The 21,167-nt window shown below is 52.7% G+C and overlaps 1 protein-coding gene across 1 annotated transcript in view; it reads right to left on the bottom strand.

Annotated features, from left to right (window-relative positions):
* The window catches only part of Camk2a (calcium/calmodulin dependent protein kinase II alpha), a 37,324-nt gene that overhangs the window by 12,772 nt on the left and 3,385 nt on the right, over positions 1-21,167 (bottom strand). Inside the window, exons 2-3 of the mRNA XM_052742254.1 lie at positions 8,146-8,240; positions 1,052-1,111 (exon numbers count right to left, since the gene is read on the bottom strand). Of these exons, the coding sequence (XP_052598214.1) occupies positions 1,052-1,111; positions 8,146-8,240 (155 nt within the window). The remainder of the gene's footprint in view (positions 1-1,051; positions 1,112-8,145; positions 8,241-21,167) is intronic.

Here is a 21,167-nt window from a genome sequence, read left to right as displayed (position 1 = left end):
TGTCAGAGCTCACTGACCGAAACCATCCATCAGCAGCGAGGGGTGGAGAACCCAGGTGAGCGGAGCATGGTCCAGCTAGGGGCCTCCTCCAGCTGCGCGGCCTTTGCCTCTTTGCTACTGGCCAGCCTGGCTGCTATGCAGAGGGGCGGGGCCTCTGGTATAAATAGCAGATGGAGCATTCTCCCTGGGGAGAGTTAACCCTTCCTGCTCTGTGGGAGAAGGTAAGGCCGTCGGAGCTGGAGCTTCCTCAGAGAACTCAGAGGCAGCTCACCTGAAAACAAGCCCTGGGAACCAGCAGCTTAGCTTCCCCTCTGTGAGAAGCTGCGAGAACTTCGGACACCTCAGCCCACCCACCGAAGCAGAAGCTGCCATGACACAAGACGCCCCCCGGTGAGCAGACAAGGGCAAGCGCTAGTGGAGATGAGGGGAGTGCCTCAGAGAGGGCGACTTCCCCACTAAGGTCTCACAGCTATTCCCTGACAGAACAGGACCTAACAGCCCCGCTCCTCCCTGACTGGCCCAGCCAGATGTGCAAGCCAGATGCACAGGAGGGGAAAGGGGCCGCGAGAGACAATGAAGTGTGTTTCGGGACCTTCCCTGTGGTCCTGCCTCCATGGACCAAGCATCTCCAGAAGATTGCTCTCAGTCTAACTCTGGGGCAGAGGCCGAGCTCCTGGAAAGGCGAGAGGCAGGCGGAGGAGGAGCAGGACTCAGAAGCAAGGACGGGGCCACAGATCCAGGCTGACACCGCATGGGGTGGGTGGGGGCGTGGGCCTTGATGGTCAAGGCCAAGCTTCCCCCTGGCCTATTTTCATCTTTCTTTTTCAGCTTCAAGAGCTTTCCTGAAACAGCTTTTCCGAAGGAGGCTGCTGGCAGCGTGGGAGGGAGGAAGGGTCCTTTTTTTTTTTTCACCTTCCCCCAAAGCAAGCTGGTCCTGAGCAAGACGCCCCCTTCCCCATCTCCCTCCACAGCCTCCATCCCCAGGGAAGAAAGTGACTGCTCCCTACCACCCCACACTGCTCCAGGACCCCCTCACACTCCCAGGGCTCACCGATATTGGGGTGCTTCAGCAAGCGGCAGATGCGGGCCTCACGCTCCAGCTTCTGGTGATCTGAAATACAGATTCCCACGTCAATCCCAGAGAAGTTAGACTCCCACCCTGTGTCTGTTATTCTTACCTCCCAGGGTGGCCCCAGGCACTGGAAAAGGTGGCCTATGTATCAGGGCTTCTGAGTTCCCATAAAGGGCAAGTGGGTGGTGATAGGGACCTAGATGAGTCTCTCTCCCTCTCTAGGCCTCAGTATCCAGGACTCCTCAAGGACAGCCTTCTCCAGCCCCCTCTTGTATGGCGAGGCCCAATCACCCGGAGGTCTGGAGCCCCGATCCAACTCCCTGTTGCTCCTCCAGGCCTGCCCTCAAACCCTAGCTCCAGGCAGATGAACTTCAGAATTTTCCCTTCCTAGTTCCCCTCTGGGAACCACCAGTCCACTGGCAGGGACACCGTATCACCAGCCATTGCTCGATCCTACCTCCCTTTAACGTCATTGGTTTCTAGAAGCCCACCCTGACTATAGAAGCCTATAGGGACCCTCCTCTGGGCTCCAGAGGGAGAGGCAACATCTTCATGTCTTATAGAACCTACATCCTTGGGCAGGGTCTCTGTTGTACCACCTGCAACTACTTGAATGCCTGGTACATGTTAGTTATTCAAGAAATCACCAAATGGATGGATGGATGGATGGATGGATGGATGGATGGATGGATGGATGGATGGATGGATGGATAAGTAGGTGGGTGGATGTATAGATTGATGGATGGGTGGGTGGGTGAGTGGATGGATAGATGGATGGATGGGTGGGTGGGTGGATGGATGGATGGATGGATGGATGAGTGGGTGGATAGGTGGGTGGGTGGGTGGATGGATGGGTGGATGGATGGATGGGTGGGTGGGTAGATGGATGTGTGGATGGATGAGTGGGTAGATGGATGAGTGGGTAGATGGATGGGTGGCTTGGTGGGTGGGTGGATGGATGGATGGGTGGGTGGGTGGGTGGGTGGGTGGATGGATGAATGACACAAGTTTCCTATGGTAGTTTTCTTCAGAAGAGCTGTACCCCAGCAGCCCCTCCATTTCATAGGACACTAGAACCAGGGACAGACATCTCCAAAGACTTATAGGGTGGAATTTGGTGTGTCTCTCCCTTGTGGCTGGCCCAGAGCTGCTCATCTGCCTGCCAAGACCTCTGTCCAAGACCCCCTGTCTCCCAGACACCTGCAAGAGCTCTGTAGAAGCTTTGTAGAAGCTCTGCAGCTTGTGTGGTTTCTACCTCAGGCTGCTGGGAACAATCGTAGCCACCACCTAGTCAGTGCCCATTTCACAGATAAGGACACCTGGCCCAAGCTGGTGGCAGTCTTGGGCCTGCAGTGGCCCTTGTACATTCTTCAATTCCCTTTGTGCTCTTCTTCCACACTTCAGTAGTTAATGCTTGAGTTAAATATTTAAAGGGAAATTGCTAGCAAATGTGGAATGGAGGTTTAGCATCTCTTGTCCAAAACGCTTAGAACCAGGGACCAAAAGTGTTCAAGATTTGGAGTTTGGGGATGTCTGCATATACATAACGAGTTGTCTTGGAAAAGGGATCACAGTCTAACCACAGAGTGTAAGTATGTTTATGCATGTGAAGCATACATACATATACTCTAAGGGTAATTTGACTTCAGTACATGTGCTGCCAAAGTTGGCACCTAAAGGTAATTTTATATGACATTTTTTCAGGGTGGTGTGCATAAAACCCAGTTTTTCCTGGTGTGGAATGTTCGACTTACTGGATGACATCCATCCTCAGAGTTTGGGTTTTCTAGTTGGAGACTCTCAACCTGTGTTTACTTGACGCCAGGCACAGGGCAGAGCATTTGTGCCCCTTTCAAGCAATCTTTAGGCCATCCTGTCATTTTTCTGACTTCACAGAGGAAGGAGGAGCTAAGGACCCAGTGTGACTGGAGTTGGATTTTAAACGCTATGTTGTACTGCTCTCTGGAACCCGACTCAGAACTACCAATTCCGCCTGCCTGTGCCCCGATGGGAAGTTGGGGCCCATAGAAGGACACTCAAATTACAGTCCAAGGCTGACCCAGGGCTATAACCTGACCACAGGATGGCCCCTCCAGAACAGGTGTGGTGAGGATGGAGAAAGTCCTTCTTTCCTCAGCTCCCTCCACTAGATCAATTGCTGGCTGCCCTCTGTGGGCTGCAGAAGCCAAGATCAATGCTACAATGTGGCTTTACCATCAGCAAAGCAATTAAGTTCAATTCTGGTTGATAGGCTCAGCTCCCCAGCTGAAAACCTGCTGCAGGCTGCAGGGACTGGGGATGGGGTACAAAGCCAGACTAGCTCCACATACCCTCTGCTCCCTCCCTCCCAGCCTCTTTCAACACCCTGAGGCACGGAATGCTGATTCCTCGGCAGAGGAGGGGACCCCAACCAGTCCCCTGCTCCATGTGCATTTCACCTTCTCCCACAGCAGAACCAAAGATCTTCAGAGGGAAGGTCCAGACTATCAGAAGGAATGGAATCTTCTGGCCCAGGCATTCAGAGGGAGAGGGTGCAAGTCTAAATCTGGAATTGTGCATGAGATGACCCAGGAATGCAGACCCACTGGCAAACTATATGGGGGGCGGGGGAGTGTGCGGCAAAACACTGGTCACAAACCCATCAACTCTTCCTGGTTACCAGACCTCCTTGCTGGAACTGCCAAATCCTTGTTTTTAAGACTCTGATGCCAGCTGCAGGCATAATACAGCTGCCCTGCCTGGTGACTTTCCCCGTTAGCCACACCCATCTGCTGCGTAGGAACAGAATGGTGTGCAGGATTTCCTAGCCCTGTTTGCAAAGTTTTCGTTTGCTAAAGCACTGAGACGCTCAGGTGCTATTGGGCCATGTTCTCTGGGCTGTTCTTGCTCTGCTGGGTAGGAAGAGAAAGTGAGGCCTGGTGATAAAGGGGTAGTCCTTTCTTCAACGTCACTGATCAGGACAGCCAAGCCCTTTCAGAACTTAGAGCTCTGAGGACCTCACTCTGGCAGTCAAGGGCTTTTTTTTTTTTTTTTTTTTTTTTTTTTTTTTTTTTTTTTTGGTATAAATAAGACCCTGCTGTTCCTGGGTGTCCAACAAACTAATAGCTTCCCAACGTGCTTACGATCCAACCCGAGGCCCTAGCTATCATCTTAGCCACGAAGCCCAGTCACACTGACTTCTTTCTTTCTGGCCTGGCATACACCATGCTTCTTTTTGTTTGTTTTGTTTGTTTGTTTGTTTGTTTTTCAAAACAGGGTTTCTCTGTGTAACAGCTCTAGCTGTCCTGGATCTCACTCTGTAGACCAGGCTGGCCTCGAACTCACAGAGATCCACCTGCCTCTGCCTCCCGAGTGCTGGGATTAAAGGTGTGCGCCACCACCGCCCGGCTCTACCGTGCTTCTTAGGACCTTTGACTCGCTGTGCTCCCGTCCCAGAGTGTCCTCCCTGGGCTTTCTTCTACTGCTTTCCTCCCTCCCCTGACAGATCCCAGCCCAAAGTCGCTTCCTCAGAGAGCTTCCCCAGCTGCCGTTTCTTAGAGTGTCCCTCTGCCTGTCACTTCTCCATCACCAGGTCTGACCTTCCTTTTAGACAGAGTCTCTCTATGCTATATCTCTGGCTGTCCTAGAACTCACTATATAGACCAGGCTGGTCTCGATCGTGTGCCACCATACCAGGCTGGTCTCGAACGTGTGCCACCATACCCGTCTGATTTTCTTGGTAACACTCCTCAGTTCTTCACTCTACCTAGTTTGTAGGTGTGTTTCATGTCTCATTCCCAAGAAAACAGGCCTAGTGGGAACACAGCCTTGTCCACTGGTTACTGCCAAGTTCCAGGGGCCTAACCTGGGGCTTCTGAGAGGCTTGTCCAAGCTCCTAGCACAGGCAAGCGGCGGAGCTGCATGTCAGTTCCTGCTAGTAACTGCACTGATCATCAATTAGCACATGACTCAGTCCCAGCCCACAATGATGAGACATCCAAGGAACACACCCTGCCGTGTACCTGAGTACATGGCCCCTAATACCCACAATGACACCTTTGGGGACCTTCATCCCACCTTGGTTGGGTCATCCTCAGGGTAGTGAGGCCAAATTGGAGACAGACTAGTTCCAGGAGCTAGACAGTCCCAGCAGGGCCAGACAGGGCCAGAGTCATCCAAGCACACAGAACACAGGGCTTTGCCTTAGAGAGGCTGGGCTCCTGCCAACAGGTGAACACGAGTTTGTGGCAGGAGGGATGAAGAATGGGGGAGGGTGCTGGGAGCAGAAAAGGCCCCTCCCCATCCTGAGATATGAGAGAAATAATCAGAAGAGCAGAGGTGCCTGGAGAGAGAGTGTGTGGGTAAGACAGACTCATGGGACCCCAAAGCCTCCAGAGGGCTCTGTAGTAGGCGTCTCAATGAAGCTCAGAGATGATGGCTGGCGAGCCTGTGCGGTGAGTCTGAGCCTCGAGCCTGAGAAGACCAACCCCTGACCACTGCACCAACCACACCTTTGTGCCCAGAGTCCCTAGGAGGTAGGTCCATAGAGCACCTGGTAGGCTCTGACCCAGAGCACAGGGCTGCCATCTACTCTGCCAGGATGTTTGGGGTCCAGGAGCCTGGACGAGACAATTCAACCCCAGGGGGGTGCAAGCTCAGGCAGTTACATTTTGTTTTTAAGACTGGCACTGGGGACCAGCGGGCATGTGAACAGGCAGCATTTTTATGTTTCATTTTATTTGCTTGTGGTTTCTTTGAATGACACCACGAAGGTTTTGTTCCTAAGAACTAATTTTAAAATACATATAAAAATATCTCCCGGAGTTGGGAACTACTTGCTAGAAGAGGCCATGTGCACGGGGCGTGCTAGGGGGAAGCAGAGCTTGCTGGGAGGAGCGGATAGAAGCCCTGGGTGGGTCCAGCTCCCTGCTGGGAGCAGCAGGAAGTCATCCCAAAGAGTCAGCAGGAGACGTTTAGAGAATAGTGTCATCTGTGACAGCTTTAGAGCCCCCTGTGGAGGCGAGTGACACACCGAGACCTGCTAAAGGAGTCTGCTCCCCTTCCTGCTCGGGGAGAGGGCTGGCAGGCGGCAGCAGGCGTGGAGAGAGTTACCTCATACCGCTCCCTGCGCCTAGCCTCCGAGGCAGGGTTACTTTCCTCCTGCCAGGAGGTCAAGGTCTCCACAGACGGTCAGAAAGAGAAGGCCTAGGTAGTAGCTGCCTGACACAAACAGGGAGAGGCTTCCCTGTCCAGGAATGCTTAGTCACCACCTTCCGGAACAGGAGTGATGGCCTCTGTCTCTCTATGCATGTCCCCTGAGACGGTGGGTGGTGAACCGATCCAAGAACCGGCAGCATCCAAGGTGATGCTCCCTTCTCATCTTCCTTCCCGATGCTCCTCTTGAGGACAAAACTTGACGTGGCAGGACCCTAACCCAGGGCTCTCGACCTGGGGGTCGCGACCCCTCTGGGGTTAGAATGACCCTTTCCTGGGGGTCGCCCAGGACTATCAGAAAACATAGGTATTTACATTGCGATTCATAACAGCAGCAAAATTACGGTGATGAAGTAGCAACGTCAGTAACTATGGATGGGGGTCACCACAACATGAGCAGCTGTATTAAAGGGTCTCAGCAGTAGGAAGGTTGAGAACCACTGCCCTGTCTCTATCTCCAGGCTCTCTCGGGAACTGAGGTACAACTAGGCCCATAGAAACAGAAGGCTGCTCCAGGCCTGTCAGCAGGAGGCAGCACTCTAGACGGACTTCACGCCCCCCTGGTTCCTCGCCTCCGGCTCTGACTCCAGACCTTCCGCAGGTCTGGCCTTTTTACACTAGGCACCCCAGCTGGGGACCCTGAGAGCCTCTCCTCCTTGCAAGATGCAGAGGAGTAAGTAAATAGAGCATTGTGGGCCAGACAGCAGAGCTGGAGACAAAAGGTAGCAACCACAGGCCAGTCCGGGGCTTGCTGGGAGGCCCACGGAGAGCAGCATGAACGCCCTGTACAGCATTCACAGAACCTTCCTAAGCCGTGCACCTGCTGGGCCCTCGTCCAGACTCAGCCGCGGTCTATCAAACACTTAGATGCTTTACTTCTCTCTCCAGCGATTCCGCGCGCATCTCCCCCAACGGAATTCTCCTCACACCAGTCTTCAAGGCATCTGTTTGGGGTGGATGCTGGCTTGCCATCACCCACCACTGTCCTAAACACACAGGAATAACCAGGAGTCTTCTGGGCAGAGTTCTTAAACTCCAGTGCCCCCGGGCATCTTATTAAGGTGCAAGTTTGACTGTGTGGGGCCTGAATGGGGGGCCATTTCCCAGGAAAGCCTGCTGTGGCGGCGACTGGCTGGGATCATTTTAAGGTTGGGGGTGGGCGCTAAAGTCCTGAAAGCTTCTGAAGCTAGAATTGGCTGGATGTCCTTTTCAAAAGCAGGCCACACCTCAGAGCACCTATTCAAACACCAGTGTGGGGGGAGGAGCAGAGCCACAGACAGTGCTCTGCCAGCACAGAGGCCTGGCGAGGGTGCTGTCCTGGGTGCTGAGCACAGAGCAGTGGCTGAGTCCTGGCCACTCCGTCGGGACTCACCGTCACCACGGCCCAGGGACTGAACAAGGAGCCAAAGTGGTGAAACGGAATGAAGTGAGCCAGGGGAAGGCTCCGTGGAAATAAGAAATAGTAGCAAGAGAAAAAAATGGAGACTGAGGAGAAGGCAAGGAGACTGCTCCGAGGACGTGACCCTGAGTAGAGATCTGGAAGGAGGAAAAAAGGGCTGCCCATAAAAGGAGCCAAGCTAAACACTCGGGCAGAGATACAGCAAAGACAAAGGCTGGGAGACAAGCCATGAAGGGCATGGCAGAGGAGAAGGGGGAGGGAGTACCCCTGAGGGCTCGACCTACCTGGGAGACCCTGTAACCTCTAGCCTGGATTCCCCGAGGAAGGAAAGCAAAGGGTCTATTCTCATCACACTCTCAGAAGGAAGAGCCTCCCAGCCTGCCAGCAGGGTCTCCCAGAGGTCAAGCTTGGAGTTCGGGTCTAGGGCAAGGACGATGGCAGAGTAGGGAAGCTGACAGTGGGCGGGCAGCACAGAACCTACCTCTGGCTGAGAGCTTCTTGGTGTTGATAATCTTGGCAGCATACTCCTGGCCAGCCAGCACCTTCACACACCTGCGCACCACGGAGAAAGCTCCCCTGGAGGACAGAGAACACCACCATACAGTGAGGGAGCCTGAGAGCTGTATCCCCGGACTACCAAGAGCTCCTGGACCTATATGGTACTCCTGGACCTATATGGCACTCCCGTGCCTATATGGTACTCCCGTGCCTATATGGTACTCCCGTGCCTATATGGTACTGCTGTACCATACAGGAAGGGACCCACCTATGTCACAAGAGCTGAGGACCTGGCTTAAGGTAGCATTGGTCAGGAAGATCCAGAGAGGGGCCCAGATCCTTGGCCTCATGCAAGATGAGCCTTCCAGCTCTATAAAAGTTAGGTCACCAAGTTATAAAACATTAGACGCCTGGAGTGAGAACCACAGAATCTAGGTCTCCGAGAATCTTCAGAGCTTTGTTCTTTGAGCAAGTAATACATCACATAGCTCCGAGTTCAAAAGAAGTAAATATGTAGACCCTGAAATGTCCAGCCTCCACGCCCAGGTCCCAGCCTGTGCAGGGTCCTCTTCACCAGGGCCTCTGTTGCTGGGGCCTGGAGTCCCTCCTTGCAGACCCTCCTCTCACACAGCACCAGGTAGGGACACCATGCTGTTTTCTCCTTTCTGCAGTTAACTTTGGTTTTCCTTTGAGACAGGGTCTGACCATGTAGACCAGGCTGGCCAAGAACTCAGATCCACCTTCCTCTGCCTCCCAAGTGCTGGGATTAAAGTCATGCGTCACCACACTCAATGGAGTTAATGTATTTTGAAGGCCCTCTTTCATAAATGGCTCTTCATTACATAATACATAATTATATGACTGTCCTATAGCCTAGTGGCTTGGACAGTTTTCTCACTGAAGTCCCCTATTGAAAGGCAGCTGGGTTAGGGTCAGTCTCTAGCTATTAGAAACAACAACCCAATGACCCTGTATGTGTGCATTAGAATTGAGTTAATCCTAGCACCCTGAAGACAGAAGCAAGCAGAGGTCTCTCTCTCTCTCTCTCTTTCTCTCTCTCTCTCTCTCTCTCTCTCTCTCTCTCTCTCTCTCTCTCTGAGTTCAAGGCCAGCTTGATATACCTAGTGTATTCCAGGACAGCCAGGGCTACATAGAGAGACCCTGTGTCAAAAAAACAAAAACAAACCAAAAAACATTGCATTTCCTATGCATGCCTGAGTCTATGGGATAAGCCCTATGTACTGGTGTTTTTTGGTTGATAATGAAGCTGTATGAACTTATTTTCCCAATAGTATGTGTTATGGGTTGAATCTGAAATGTCCCCACAGATCTGTGTCTTGATTCCTGTTTCCCAGCTGCTGGCACTGTTTGGGAAGGCTGTGGAACTGTTGGAAAGTTAGGTGTGGTTAGCAGAATTAGGTCTCTAGGGCCCAGTCTTTGGAGGGCCCACCTAGCTTTGGATGCAGCCTTGTTCTCTTCCTCTTCTTCTTCTTCTTCTTCTTCTTCTTCTTCTTCTTCTTCTTCTTCTTCTTCTTCTTTTTGTTTTTTTTTGAGACAGGGTTTCTTTTTATAACAGTCTGTCCTGGAACTCAGTCACTCTGAAGATCAGGCTGGCCTTGAACCCACAGAGATCCATCAGCCTCTGCCTCCCTAGTGCTGGGATCAAAGGTATGTTCCACCCATCCTGGCTGTTCTCTGCTTCTTGATCTGTCATGATGTGAACAGACTATCATGTGCTGCTACTTCCACGAACTAAGCCACTCTCCGTTGTCAAAGCACTGAAACCCTCTCAAACCGAAAGCCAAGGTGAATCTTTCTCCCTGAAGTTGCTTCTGTCAGGTAATTTCACCACAGACATACAAAAAAAATCACTAATATAGTATATATACACGTATATATGTGTGTGTGTGTGTATGTATGTATGTGGGGACCAATTTTCTCTGCCTTTGTTAATATGGTGTGTTACCAAGCTTTTTTGTATTTGCCAGTAGGAGGGGTAGGAAATGCCTATTTGGTGCCGATTCAGTTTTGTATGTGTGTGCTGCGTGCACATGAGTGTGCTGAGCCATGTGCTTGTGCAAGCGCTAAAATCTTTGCCTTGTTGCCTTGAGACACGGTCTTTCACTGAATTGGGAAGTGGCCACTCAGCTACGCTGGCTGTCCATCAAATTCTCAGGATCCTCCTGCTTCTGTGCCCCCCAACCCCCAGTGCTGGGAGTAAAAGCACGTGCATCAGCGTTTGGCTCCTTGTTTCAAAAGAGTTTGAGCAGAGAACCAAAGAAAACTAGTTTGAGGGCTGGATCTGAGCTTGAGCTGCCATTTTTCATGGCACTTCGTGAAGACCATCTTGTCAACCACACTCACACCACAGAAGAGACTTGTAAGGGGTGTCACCATCATCCCTGTCCTCACACGAGTGACCAGAACAGAGAGCCTAGGAAGACTTCTTAGATGCAAGTGTGCTACTATCATATGAATCATCCAGACACAGTGCAAAACCATAGTTCAGAGGCCTCCTGTGTGGAGTGGAGATCAAGATGCTGAGCTCCAGTGCTCAGCTCCATGTAGATTGCTCAAGTTCACACTGCACATTACAAGCAGAGCTGCATCCGGGCCCCAAACATTTGCACTTGTGGGTTTTTGACGCCTACACTGAGTACCCTTCAAACTTCCTATTGACCATGCTCAGCTCCCAATAGCCTCCAAACCTCCACCCCCACACCTAAGATGATGAGCATGCCCATGCCACAAGATGATTAGATGACTGCTGTGAACCCTATTATCTGGAAAGCTGAGTCATAATCTCTCTTCTTGCCATTAACATGTGAAGCAGGAGCAATTGCTAGTAGACCCCAAGGAAGCCTTCAGTCCGGCATAGACCCCAGATGAGCACACTCTAGCCAGCTCAACACAGGGCAGCGAAAAGTAAGTGGGTGGGAACTGGCAGAGAAGGACAAGGAAGAAAGGAATGGCTAGAATCATGTGTATACTGAGGGCCTCACACAGTAATAGGTCTTCCCTGGGATGTCGAGCTCTACCTATTCTTTACCAGTAAGAAAGGAGAGAGACCCCAGTCACTTCCTTGAGACACTACTTCTACTACAGGATCTCCACTATACTCCATGAAGGCCCCATATAGGGAAAGTTCACTTGCTATTAGCCATCCCCCACAATACTGGCCACCAAATAAAGGTGGTTTCTTTTATGCCAACCTTCGCCAAATATCTGACAAGTCAGTTATGATGCTATCTAGAGTTAGGGCAGGTCTACAGGTTAAGGGCTCCATTCTGCAACACCATGCCCTTCCTTCAGATGCCAGCTGTAGGAAGTGGTTCCCCAGGCTGCCCATACTCCTGTACAACTTTGCTAACAATTGGAAGTTCTTACTGCTGTTCTCAATTTGGAGGATTTTCTATGATAGCTCAGAGAACTCAGGAAAACACGTTTGCTAGTTTGTTATACAATATCAGACATGGTGAAGAATACAGATGAGCAGCTGTAGAGGAACAGAGGCCAAAGCCTGGGGGATTTGAGCACAGCTCTACGCCCCCTGGAGCTGAGATGTGACACTCTGCTGCCACTTGGATGTGTTCGCTGTCCCAGATGTGACCTTACCCCTGCCTGTAGGGTCTTTGTAGAGACTTCATCATGTAACTGTGACCAGTCACTAACTTGATTTCCAGTCCTCTCATCTCCCTGGAGAGTGAAGAATGAGGCTGAAGGTTCCAAGCGTCCAATTAGCGCTCGATTTTTCTGATGGCCTCCTCCATACAGAAACCCACAATGAGTCACCCCATAAGAGCCAAAGATGCTTCTAGCACCTGGAAATCCCAGGGGAATTAAGAGTTTTTGTGTCAGGAACTGGGATCAGAGATCAAATATGAGAACAAAAATTGCTCCAGTCGCCCCTATTACTCAGGAAAATGCAAGAGTTTTAGGAGCCCTGCACCAAAAGCCAGATAAGAAGACCTGAAAGTGTATCATATTCTATCAGTCCCACCTGACCCTTGTGGGGGCTGCTTACCCACTTTCTTGTCTCCCCCACCCAACTAGTGATTTCCTATGACTAGCACTTGGTACCTAGTACTTCGTACCCAACACTCAGCATCTGGAACCTAGCATCTAGCACTTGGAACCCAGTGTCAAGTACCACTAACTAGCACCTCCATAAACAGAACACGCAAGATCAGATAGTGATTTTAAACAACAGGGAAGGGAGCAGAAATGAGGCAGGAAGGAGGATTTCAGTCAGGAGCGTTGGGGACAGAAATAGGCATTTGAAGACAAAGAGACAACTGATATTTCAGAGGCATCCATCTTACCTAGGTAGGGGAACGGGCCTGAAAGCCATTACTAGGTTCCTGCCCAGCTATAGGCCTTGATTTCCATGATGCCTTAAAGGGGAAGTCTTTCAGTGGCCTCATCTGGGAAGGAGCAGCCTAGAGACGGTAGGGCCTAGCCTTGTTCACCGGTACCAGGCCCACGGTGGGTTCACAGCTAGACCTTCTTAGTGTGAGTCGGGTGGATGCAATCAATTCAATTGCGACATTCACACACACACACACACACACACACACACACACACACACACACACACACAGAGAGAGAGAGAGAGAGAGAGAGAGAGAGAGAGAGAGAGAGAGAGAGAGAGAGAGATTAACTCTCTCCTCTGCAGGCAGTTATTTCCTATCCTATTTCATGGATATGAAATCAGCATTGATGGGGCCACTGAATGGACTCTGCAGGAAGCTTCACGGAACCCAAGGAGCAGGGGCCTAGGAGCTACCTCTACTGAACCAGACCAGTCTCTCTCTCACTGAACGGGAACAGCACAGCTTTCCTATGAGCTGGGGGTTGCTACTCGGGGACACTGAGCCCCCGAAGGACATCCTGAGCACACCACCCATGGGCAGAGATGCACAGCCTTCCTCGGGTACTCAGAGGAGGCACTTCCTGAGTCAGGACCCAGCTCCTGACCCCAGGCTACAGATACTCTCAAGCCCAGGTACTGCTGGAGTCCTTTTGATCCCACAGCAACCTGAAGAAATCAGAGCCACACTTCACAGATCCAGAAACTGCAGCCCCAAGTGAGAAGGAATGTTTCTAGGGAGGCAGTGAAGAGAACTCAGGGCACTTCAGCCTTTCCTCCTGGTTCCATTAAAGGCAGGGGAGTGGAGTCTTCAAGAGCTGGGCCTCTAGCTCACAGAGGTTCCCTCCAGGCTGGCCCCTCCTGACCATGTGACTCGGAACTTAGCCTCTGATTCTCTTTCTCCCCTAAGGAGAGCAGGGGCAACCCCACTCTGGGTACTCAGAACATGTAGCCCAGGACTCGGACCACAGAGCACAGAGCACAGTAGAGGATGAATGGGGTCTGCACAGAGGAAGGCTCCCTTCCTGTCACGATGGGGGAATCAGACAGACAGACAGACGAGACGAGAGTCAGGGAGCCAAACCGAGAGTGAGGGAGGCAGCCTGGCTGCAGCTCTCTCTGCGGCTGCTGCAGCTTTCATCTTTGGCTTAGAAAAAGCATGTTTGTTCATTCTCGACCTGCACGAGAAACGACCGCAGCCCGGAAGCCTTGGCCAATGGAGGAGCCAACCCACCCACTCCTCCCAGGCAGGGCGCTGAGCGGAGCGGAGGCCAGCAGGTGAGTAGGCCAGCCAAGGCCTAGCAATGGAAAGATAGGCAGAACGGGAGCATCGAGAAGGCCAAGATGGAGAAGGGAGGGGGAAGAAGTGACCCCAGGGGAGGAAGAGGGGATGCTGGAGTGGGGTGGCGGGGAGGACTTGAGAATACCTGTGAAAGTGTTTCTGATTGGGGGGAGGGTGTTTCCTTAGCCCAAGGACAAGACTGTTGTGGGTGTGGGTGTAGTCAGTGCTCCTGGGTGCAAAGGGGGAAAAGTGGAATGTTGCTCCCAGGTCCAGGGGGACAGATGCTAATAATCACCTGGCTCTAGCTGGGTCTGTGATACCATGAGGTCCTAGGTATGAGACAGCACAGGTGTGTCACCCTCAGAATGTACCCATGTAATCAAGAGATAAAGTTGGGGAGAGGGATGTGTATGAGACACAGAGAGAGCAGGCATCTGATCTCAGCAGGGACTTTCAGATCTCAGCCATTCTCGGAGAACTTAGGCAGGGGTGGGCCCCACGGGCTTCCGCTTCCTCACTGGCAACATGAGGCTGAGGAAAGACTGAGGCTCAATGGCACAGAGGCCTGTCTGACTTCAGGACTGTAGCCTAGTCAATGGCTCCTGCCTGTCCTGTTGGCAAACGCAGTCCTGAGTAAGAGCGGTCCAACCCGAGTTCAAATTACCACCGTTGTTCAGCCCCTGACTAACAAGTGATGTCATCTTGGTCTGCCTGCCTCCTCCCCCATAAACTGTGGACAATAGAATCCCCACCCTGAGCAGTTGCTTCAAGGATTCAATTCGATAATGAGGCAGACAATGTGTTCGGCAGAGTCCCTGGAGTATAGTAAATGCTCAAGAAAGGATGCCTTGTATGGGCATCATTACATTCAAGAGGATAAAAACAGGCGTGTCGGGGAAACAAAATGGACCCTGTCAGCTGAGCTTGGGGAAAAGGAGGGGAGGGGGCCTGGCAAAGGGGGAAGGGGCCTCTCCCTAGGGCTAAGGAGTCTCTCCTGAGTGTCTGCACCAGGAGTGAATGTGAGCAGGCAAGGAGGCCCCACCCAGCACCATGCAGACAGCATGAGGACGGAGCAAAGTGGGTCCACCGCTGAGAATGTGGGAACGTGCTAATGGGCTGTGAAGAGCGACTCTTCACTGGGAAATTGTTTTCTGGCTGACTAGCAGAGCTGGTGCCCTGGTGTCCTGGGTGTGGCTGGCTGCCAGCTACAGGTGCCCATAATCATCTCTGGCCTGGAACCCCTTGAAGTGTTGCCATGGCAGCCGGGGGGGGGGCCAGCACCAAGGGCACTAGATGGGAAATGAGAAGTCCAGAATCCTCGCCCAGCTTGGTTACAAGCTGGCTTATCCTGGTGGGCCTCGGTTTCCCTATGTGAAAGAGGGGTATGATGAATCCTAACCCTACTTCCTCCTGGACACCCCAAGACAGGTCACTTCACCTGCCTTCAGAGCTTCTCAGGGTCTCAGCAGAGAGGAGTATTTCTGTGTGGGGACTTTCTGGGTATGAACTACTCACGAACTTGCCCTGCACTCTGCACCTTTGGAGTCTGCTCGTCTGGCATCCTTCCAGTCCTCAGGCCTTCCCTCCATTGCCTGCTTTCATAAATACCCCTCCCCCAACAAAGTAAAACAACCGTCCTCTCAACTCAGCAGCCTGGTTGCCTGATTCCCCCTTCCTTCATGCTGCCAAACTTCCAGAACAAATGTCCGACATCCGCTGCCTCGTCTTCCCACCTCCCACACTCCGGGAACCCACCGCAATCTGGTCACCGCCCCCAAGGCTCCAGGGAAGAAATGCGTATGCCAGGCTCGCCCACCCAGTGCCTCCCCTTCCCCCAGCCCTGGCAGCACCCCCTAGGCCAAATCTGCCTCGCCTGCCTCACCCTATGGGGACTTGATACCCTGAACGCACAGCTTTGTGGTTCATCCTCAACTACGACCCTCCTGCTGCCCATGGCCTGCCAACGGCCACTCCCTCTGTTCCCTCTGCATCTGTCCTCTTGTTACTTCCTCTCCGGTCCTGCAGGGCTATTAGCTGGGCCGCCAGGAAGGCTCTAGGCTTTGATGAGCCCATTTACAATGTCATTAAAATGATTCTGTGTCTGTGATGCTCTAGGCCAAGACTGCTTTCTTCTTTAACTTCACAAAGGAGCCTGTGACTCCCGCAAAGAGTTGGATCCACTCTAGCCATCACCCCGAGATCTGTACACATAGGCTCCTCCTGCCGTTAGAATCCTAGTCTCATCCTTTGAGCTCCTCATTCTCCGGCTTGGATGCTAGCTATGTGGCAAGTGTCTTCCAACCGGTCCCTCCCCCAAACCTCCCTCTGTTAAGATCTTCGACCCTTCTGCCTCTCTGGGTCAAGCCTAGGTGATCTCAGAAGGATCCTGACCCAGTACAGATGGACCTGCTGTCTGGGGTAGGATTTGAACCTGGTCCTATTGTTCTCCTAGGCTATTTGATCTGACTGCCCAGGATGTGGAACTCAGAGCAGGTGTGGTTAAAACATCTACAGGATGACAAAGAGCTAAGGTCGGCCACCTGAGCAGTGTTACCTGTTAGACCACAGTGTGGGACCCACGTGGCTATCGGGGGAGCTGGCATGCCCAGTATATCTTACTACAAAGGTCAATAGATAAAGAAACTGAGGCCAACCAGGAGCAGGTGGTGGCACATGCCTTTAATCCCAGAACTCGGGAAGCAGAGGCAGGTGGATCTCTGTGAGTTCCAGGCCAGCCTGGTCTGCAAAGCGAGTTCCAGGATAGGCTCCAAAGCTACACAGAGAAACCCTGTCTCAAAAAAACAAAAACAAAACAAAATTAAAAAAACAAAAACAAAAACAAAAAAAAGAAAGAAAGGAAGAAACAAGGTAGAGAAAACTTGGACCAGGCCTCTGACTCTGGCCATTGCTTTTCAATACTCCACACGGTTGGGGTGGGAGAGAGCACCCGCTTTAGATCCACAGCTGTGCTTTAATTCTGTGAGAAATGGGCAAGATTCCATGTGTGAGAAAAAGAGAGCAGTGTGCAGGGAGGGTGGCCATGGCTTAGACAAGCATCCCCCAGCTCTCAAGATCATTAGAAAGCTGTGGCCAGCAGAGTCCGTTTGGAAGCAAAAGGGAAATCTTAGATGAGGTGTTTTCACAGCTCTCAGCCCTGGGCCATCTTAAGCAGATCCTTCCTGTCGGTGACACTGATGGTGGATGAAGTGATGCCCGAGCCCTCTTTTTCTTTTCGTTCTTTTCAGGCAATGCTGTCCTTTCTTAATAATAAGCGAGCAAAACTGAGCTATGCCAGTTCCAGATGCGAGGCAAACCGCTGAGGGGAGGTAGGGCTGGGCCCAGGATGCCCTCGGCTTCCTGTCTCCATGGCACCTCTGTGAACAGACGGCCACATGCCACAGCATCATACAACCAGAACATCCCAGGACCTGCTACCGAAACCTCGCCTCCCTCCTCCTGTCCCCGGCGGTGGTGCACCGCCCACTCCCGGGCTCCAGAAGATGCTGTGGGGGCGAACTGTCCCGCACCCCCCCAGCTCCAGCGCCAACCCAGCAGAAGTCTCTTGGAGGACACAGAAGGCCTCAGAACCGGAAGATTCTGTTTGTTGAAGAGAACATTGAATCAACAGAAGTTCCAACATATTCCCTGTTTTGGTTGCACATGCCTTTTCTTGAATGGGTTACAAAAAGGAAAAATAGAAAAAATATATATATGTGTGTGTGTGTGTGTGTGTGTGTGTGTGTGTGTGTGTGTGTGTGTGTATAGTCAGTGCCTAGGGGCCAAGCCAGAATTGGACAAAGCGGGGGAAAGGCAAAGAGCCATCCTTGTCCACTACCTCTTCTGACTTGGTCTTCCCTTGCCATGATATACACCTCCAAAGACTTGCTCCAGTGTCAAGAGAGGCTCTGGGAGCAGAGAGCCATGCCCTGGGGTAAGACGAGGCTGGAAGGCCCAGTTCTGTGAGTCACTGGCCTTCTGGGCCATAGTTCCTATCCACAGAGCAACAGCACCAGGCGCTGGGTTAGTCTCAACAAAATGGAGAGTATCCCAGCCCCGCCGCCGCCGCCGCCGCCGCGGTCCCCCAGATCATTCTTACAAGCATGTTTCTAAGTGAGGGCAGGGGTGCTGGTTAGGAAGGTGACAGGGAGGCCAAGGGCTGTGAACAGGGGCTTGCCTATCTGCCTTAGTGCCATCTCCAGAGACTGTTGGCACCAGGTGCAGTTCTGATCCTTGGAAAGTTCTCTCTGGTGTTAAGATCAAATCTGCCTGTCTTTCTCTGCACATTCCGACACTCTGTCCTCTGTGACCCCTAAGTCCCTCACTAGCCAGGAAGAGAAGCCGAGTCCTAAAGAGGGCTCTGTGACCTGTTCAAGTTCCCCCACAACTCAGTACTTGACTTGGCTTCCAGACTCCCCCACCCTGCCAGCCTCCCCCTCTACGGACACAGGTCCTTGTAGGACCTAGCATCTGGAAGTTGGGGAATGAGCTCTGCAGATCAGAGAAGAGTGGGACCCCATGTGCCCCCTGAGGAGGATGTGTACCACTGACTCTCCTCACAGACCTTACCTGAGCTGCACTGTGATTGGGAGCATATTCATGCCCTCTTCCTTCTGAAGAGTTTTCATTCAACCTCCAGCCCCCAGTGCCACCTCCTCAGGGCATCCTCTCCAGTACCTCTGGCCCTCACAGGCAGAGCCTCAAGTCTCGTGGGTCCTGTTTGTGCTCCTAGCCCTTATTCAGCTGCATTTTAAGGACTGGAGGTTGGGGTAACTATCCCTTTGTCTTCGTTGTTGTTTGGTATTTCGAGACAAGGTGTCACTGTGTAGCCTTGGCTGATCTGGAACTCATTATGTAGGTCAAGTTGGCTCGAACTCATAGAGATCCACCTGCCTCTGTCTTCCGAGTGCTGGGATTACCGCCATGTGCCACCACAGCCAGCACCTGTCTAAATAATCAGTCCAGAAGAGATTTAGCTCTGGCTTTGTGTCAGATTGTGCACCCCATGAGGGCAGAGACCACGTGAGTCCTGCATGTTGACACATGATGAGCACAACCCAAGTTGGGGGGCAGAAACAGACGTGTGGAAATGGCCACAAGAATCACAGATAAATCCCTCCTTTATATGACCCCAAGGTATCAAGGCCCTCAATATTCTATGGCTCCGTAAGTCCCGGGGGCCTTACAGCACCACCTGATACTATGTGTAGCCATGTACACCAAGGATCTAGAGCACCAGGGCTGGGGCTCAGCGGGGTGGGCGGCACTTGGCTTGCCTGAAGTGGGCTTTTCCTAACAGTTCATGGAAATGATCATAAGACAGCAGGCCTTGGGCAGTGTGCATCCAGGAACCCTGTGAGCTAGGGCAGAAGGTTTGTCCAGAGACAGGAAGTGGGAGAGAAAGAAATGGACCAGAGAAATGGAAAGAGATATGTGGTGAGACAGAGTCCTGAAGCCCACCCGGTGCCATCTGGCTGTTCCTGCCCTGGAAGGTGAATCCATACTATATGTTCTGTGCCAGCCCAAGCACATACACACGAGTGTGTGTGTGTGTGTGTGTGTGTGTGTGTGTGTGTGTGTGTGTACATGCGCGTGCACACACACTCACGTGCATTAGCCCAGAGGGCTGCCCTCACACCACACAGAGGGTTGCAGCTCCAGGCTGCAGGGGCTGCTGACAGCAGAGTCGCTGTGCTTTGGAGGGAGGCAGGAGGGAGGGAGGAGGCTTGGAGAGTGTCAGTGTGTCTCAGCCTGTGTGGGGGCGCTGGTGTGGGGGTGGAGGGCTGCGGCATGCACCAGAACATGTGCCTGCTTGCTGCTCTGATGTTGCGGAGAAGCCGGGGAAGGCTGTCCCTTCTCCTGTCCTTGCACCCCTCTCTCCCTGCCGTCCAGGACCTGTCTCCCCGTCGCCCATCCTTTGGCCTCCAGCCCCTCTCGTTGCAGCCTCGGACAGATCACCACCCTCCAGGAGGCGTCTCCATCTGTACAGTGCACAGACAGTCTCCACAGCCCACCCAGTGTGGGAGCACAGGATCTGAGGGAGGAGGCCACCGAGGGCGTTTCAGACATCTCCAGAGACAGGACCCCCATTTTACTGACGGTAAAGTTAGAGCGCGCACAAAGGACAAGTGATTCACCCAAGGTAGCCCAGTAAACTCAAGGCCGAATTGCGGCCAGAAAATGAACACCAGCTCATCATTATCCCCCTCACTGTCCCCTGCCACCACCACCAAGACCACACTGCCCTTTGCCCCTGGCGCATGGGCAAGAGGAAAGCTCTTTCACAGATACAGCAACCCGATGGAGCCTTGCTCAGCAACCTTCCATGGACCAGGCCACAGTCCCTAGAGCTTTCCTGCCACCTCCTTTAGCCTCAGTCTGCTCATCTGTAAAATGGATCCATAAGCCCTGCCCACTTCGCTCGGGCATAAGCTAATGGACAGGAAGGTACCATGAGACCCAGCGAGGCTGGGAGAAGGACTTGGGTGCAGAATGACCCTGACTCTAGGTGGGGCTCTGGTGTCTTAGTGTCCTCTCACCATGACAGTGCCCATTTTTTTTTTCCAGCTCTGCAGGGAAAGGGAAAATGGCCGAGCACACGCTACAGGGCGTTAGAGCTTGAGTCCCAAAGAGACCTTGTGCATCCAGCACCTAGAAACCCGATGCAGGGAGCTGCCTCCAAGCCAGGCCACCACCCACGGGTCGGTCCACCCGAGCATGGTACAGGATGAAAAGCCATGGAGAAAGGGCTTTGGGCTCAGGGGCCAGCCCCCAAGTCCCTGTCAACCTGTGGCCACCCACACTCCCACCAGCCTCCTCTCCCCTGCACTGCCTGAGTCAACTTCAGATCCCTGTTTCTAGAGAGAAAAGAGTGGGCTGAGCTCTCTCCTCCCTCCTCTCTCTCCTCTCTCTCTCTCTCTCTCTCTCTCTCTCTCTCTCTCTCTCTCTCTCTCAAGTAAAATCTCCTCCTGAGGTTCTTTCTGTCCAGAGCAGCAATTGTAAGACTCTCAGAGCAAGGCTCTGCCTCGCTAACCTCTGCAGGTCAGGGCAGATGGAGGCCTGGGAAGGCCTGGCTAGAGGAGGCTTCCTACCTCGGGGTCTGCCTAAGCTCTCTAGGGCATTCCTTCCTTGCCCGTCTCTACCCCCCCACACACCATCACTATCCCCCTTCCTGCCTTTCTATTGATTCTGGATGTCAGAGGAGGCTGAGTGAGTGGAAGGGAACTCTGGGGGCTACCCTGGCCCACCCTGGCCCTGCAGCTGGTACTGCTGCCCACTCCAAGCAAGGGCTTCCATCCCAGGGAGGAAGAAGGGAGTGAGCTCATCTCTGGGTCCCTAGAAACAGCCCCATCTTAAC

The sequence above is a fragment of the Peromyscus californicus genome, unplaced genomic scaffold, assembly GCF_007827085.1.
Source record: "Peromyscus californicus insignis strain IS unplaced genomic scaffold, ASM782708v3 Scaffold_17__1_contigs__length_78620276, whole genome shotgun sequence".
NCBI lineage: Eukaryota > Metazoa > Chordata > Mammalia > Rodentia > Cricetidae > Peromyscus > Peromyscus californicus.
This window is presented reverse-complemented; position numbering and strand designations above follow the sequence as displayed.